This window comes from Triticum aestivum, chromosome 1B, assembly GCF_018294505.1.
Source record: "Triticum aestivum cultivar Chinese Spring chromosome 1B, IWGSC CS RefSeq v2.1, whole genome shotgun sequence".
Taxonomy (NCBI): domain Eukaryota; kingdom Viridiplantae; phylum Streptophyta; class Magnoliopsida; order Poales; family Poaceae; genus Triticum; species Triticum aestivum.
The window spans coordinates 116,369,908-116,373,090 of record NC_057795.1 but is presented as its reverse complement, the minus strand read 5'-3'; the positions used below and the strand labels follow the sequence as shown (position 1 = coordinate 116,373,090).

At 53.2% G+C, this 3,183-nt stretch overlaps 1 protein-coding gene across 1 annotated transcript; it reads right to left on the bottom strand.

Moving 5' to 3' along the window:
* Nucleotides 1–560: 560 nt before the first annotated feature.
* Nucleotides 561–2,670, bottom strand: LOC123087877 (uncharacterized). Its single transcript, XM_044510003.1, has 2 exons — nucleotides 1,659–2,670; nucleotides 561–975 (listed from the first exon to the last, which is right to left on the bottom strand). Exons 1-2 carry the CDS (start codon nucleotides 2,491–2,493, stop codon nucleotides 890–892), a joined length of 921 nt encoding a protein of 306 aa, XP_044365938.1. The 5' UTR covers nucleotides 2,494–2,670; the 3' UTR covers nucleotides 561–889.
* Between the last annotated feature and the right edge of the window lie 513 nt (nucleotides 2,671–3,183).

Sequence of the window (3,183 nt, the reverse complement as noted above, 5' to 3'; positions counted from 1 at the left end):
TGTTGTTACTATCGTCTTTCGCTATCTTTATTATTATTTGCTTTTAACCTTGTGGCTAGCAAGAACAAGGGGAGTGATGACCCCCTTGCCTTTGTTGAGTGTTGCTACCTGTGACAGCTATTAGATTTCTCCGAAGAGAAAGGGTGATGTAGTATAGTAACAGACAATATTTTTCTCAATTAAAATCAAGGTCCGGACGTGGTTCGGACGGATGCAGGCAGTTTGAGGGTTCACTTTGAAGATGACCTTAAGAGACTATTAGAATTAGCTTCACTACCTAAGGGGATGTAATGGTCATATAGATCTGGGGCATTCCAGCTACTTTTTCTTTTTAAATGGAAATGTACATGTCACACATGTGTGATGGCATAGATAGAACGCATGGCTTATAAAGCGTACCTGACTGACAAAACGAATTGGAAATAAGGGGCAAAGTGTTAGGCCTAGGGGGTTATGAGTAAAATACCATCTCTGGTTGAGGGCATTTTTTTGCAAATATGACATAGCAGTTATGAGTCAATCTGGTCCATACAACTAGCATCCAACAGCCTCCGCTCAGGTTTCCAAGATTCCACCGAATATTTGGTTTCCACGTGATATTGTCTCGTGTATACATATACGTCGTGATATATGCACACATACATTGTAACATTGATACACACATACATGATACATACTCGAATACTCCCCTAACCCCAGTTAGGAGAAATAAGTGGTTACATATGTCGCATCCATACACACTATACTGCTAAAAATGAAGTGAAACTCCCGTTTTGCTGCTTCATATATTACACGGCCGATGTATTCATGCATGTAGATTAGCTAGCTTAGCATAGCTTAGCTTATGCACTTTGCTGCCTGCTCATCATGCCCGTAGGAAACGAAGCCCTCAAGATCCGAGACGGGTGGTGGATGCCAACGCCACCGCTTGCGCCCACACCTTGAGCCTCGCCTTCACGTCCACCGGATCCTCCCCTGGCAAAATCACAAGTTCGCAACACACGTTAATTTGAATAGTATCGCGCATGCACATTTACGTTGAAGCTCATGTAACTGTAAGTAGAAATATAATGAACACTAGTTTTAAAACTTTCGCTCCACCACCACTGGATGGTTGCCACGACGCAGAATTATTATGATCAAACAGCAAGCAAAGACATACCAGCAGTCTAGCACTATTAATTAACTGGAGTATAACTAATCTGAGTGTGGAACGATTCTGATGATGAGTACAGGACGGAGACAGGCTGATCGCGACTGGTGGCCGGAGCGTGGCGAAGGGTGAGTAGCCAGATCGACGTGCAAAGCGTCGCCGGATGGGGATGGCGACGCCGCCCGGTTGTCCTGGGAAAGGCACCAACTACGGTTGGCCAGACTTAGTTATTGGTACCACTAATCACCTAGAGTACGTCCAGAGAGCACTTGACGAGGGGCGCACATGATGGTAACAATAATAAATTTTCATTATGGACTCGAGGATGCCCTGCCTTTGACCCGTCGGAGACGAGGCCGGGCGAGCAGGGATGCTCGTCGTCGTCGATGTGCCATGCCCGGCAAGGCAGGGTAATGTGCATGGTTGCATGCATGCAGATATATCTGCAGCTAGTGACCCATGGAATTAATGCAGGTGCTGGGTGGTGTGTGTGATGGTGACGTACCGGCGCTGGGGCTGGAGATGGAGCAGCTGCCGGCGGTGGAGGGCGAGTCGGCGCCGCTGCTGGCGTGGCTGTGGGTAGGGCTGCTGCCGGCGGAGATGCCGTAGCATTGAATTTCTACGGTGCCGTCGGAGGGGAGCTCGAGGCCGAGGTCCCTGCACGCACGCACCTCCTCCATGTCCATCGCGACGCTGGCGGACGAGTGGTGGTGCGGGGAGGAGGAGGCGCACGGGGACGAGGACCCGCCGGTCTGCTTCCCCACCACGACCACCACGGGGGTGTCGGCGTCGGGGGCGCCACCGTTGCGCTCGTGCCAGCTCTTCTTCATCTCCCACGCGCGGTCCAGCCACGCCTCCCGCGCCGCCCGCTCCCGCCGGACCACGCTGAAGCTGCTCCGCCGCGGCTGCGCCGCCTCCGCCTGAGCCGACCCGCGCTGCAGAAGCCGCGCCCAATGCTCCTCGTTGTCGCTCCCGAAGCTCTTCTTCGTGTCCTCCACAGCCAGCCACGCGTGCGGCGGCGGCAGGGTCCGGGCCCCCTCGCAGCCGCCGTCGTGGCGGCGTCGGCCCTGGACGCCCGCGTCGACGACCTCCTGTCTCCTTGACAAGACACCGCGGCTGCCGCCCGAGCCGCTGCCCCCGTCGACGGCGAAGCGGGACACGCGCCTCCTCACCTCTCCCGCCCCGCCGGCGCCGTCGTCTCCCCCGACGGCGAAGCGGGACACGCGCCTCCTCACCTCCAGTACCTCGTCACCGTCGTCCCCACTATCATCGCCGACAAGGTCATCCTCCTCCTCCTCAACGAAACGGGCGACAGGTGTCTCCCTGGTCATGGACGCCATGGCTAGCTATAGCTTCTAGGCTATACGATAGAGCAGTAGAGCAGGTGAGTGACAATGCCTGGAGACCAGTGGTTGGGTGGGAAGCATGAGTTGTTGGACGGCCGGGTGTATATATAGACCGGACGGAGCTGTACGCTGCATGCTGCAATGGCGACGGGTGGCGTGACACACGCACACACATACTTCCTACAGTACATGATATGGGAGTGCATGTATGACGTCGGACACCGTCTAGCTGAATGGCATGGCATGGTTGCCGGGCATGTATGGCAAGCATATATCAGCAGTAACCTGTTGAATCAGGCAGTGTCGGTATAAGTCATGGAGATTGCTAGCCACAGCCACCCAAATGAATATGAATATTAATAAGCTTTCATTGATTCTTGCCTACCTGAAATTTTCCAAGGGACCAGGCCCCGCTTATTTTCTTCACTATCAGGTTGGCGTGGAAACTCAGGTTCCACCCTACATGTCCCGCGAGAGAGGTGCTTGCCTGAATCATTTGATCTCTCACATCTTGAAACTACATCTTGGTTCCGCTTGAGCGTATCTTGAAATGCTTTTGTGCAAAACAGCCTCAATTTCGTCAAATCCATGAATTATTCAGTTGATGTTAGTGCATCAATTCCGCCATGAGCAGCCCATTCCAAGTGAATTAATCAAGGCTTATCACGTGATCACCGCACACGA

Coding starts and splice junctions, on each gene's coding strand:
- LOC123087877 (XM_044510003.1), bottom strand. CDS start 2,493: ATGGCGTCCATGACCAGGGAGACACCTGTCGCCCGTTTCGTTGAGGAG. Junction 976..1,658: donor CATCTCCAGCCCCAGCGCCG/GTACGTCACCAT, acceptor TGATTTTGCCAG/GGGAGGATCCGGTGGACGTG.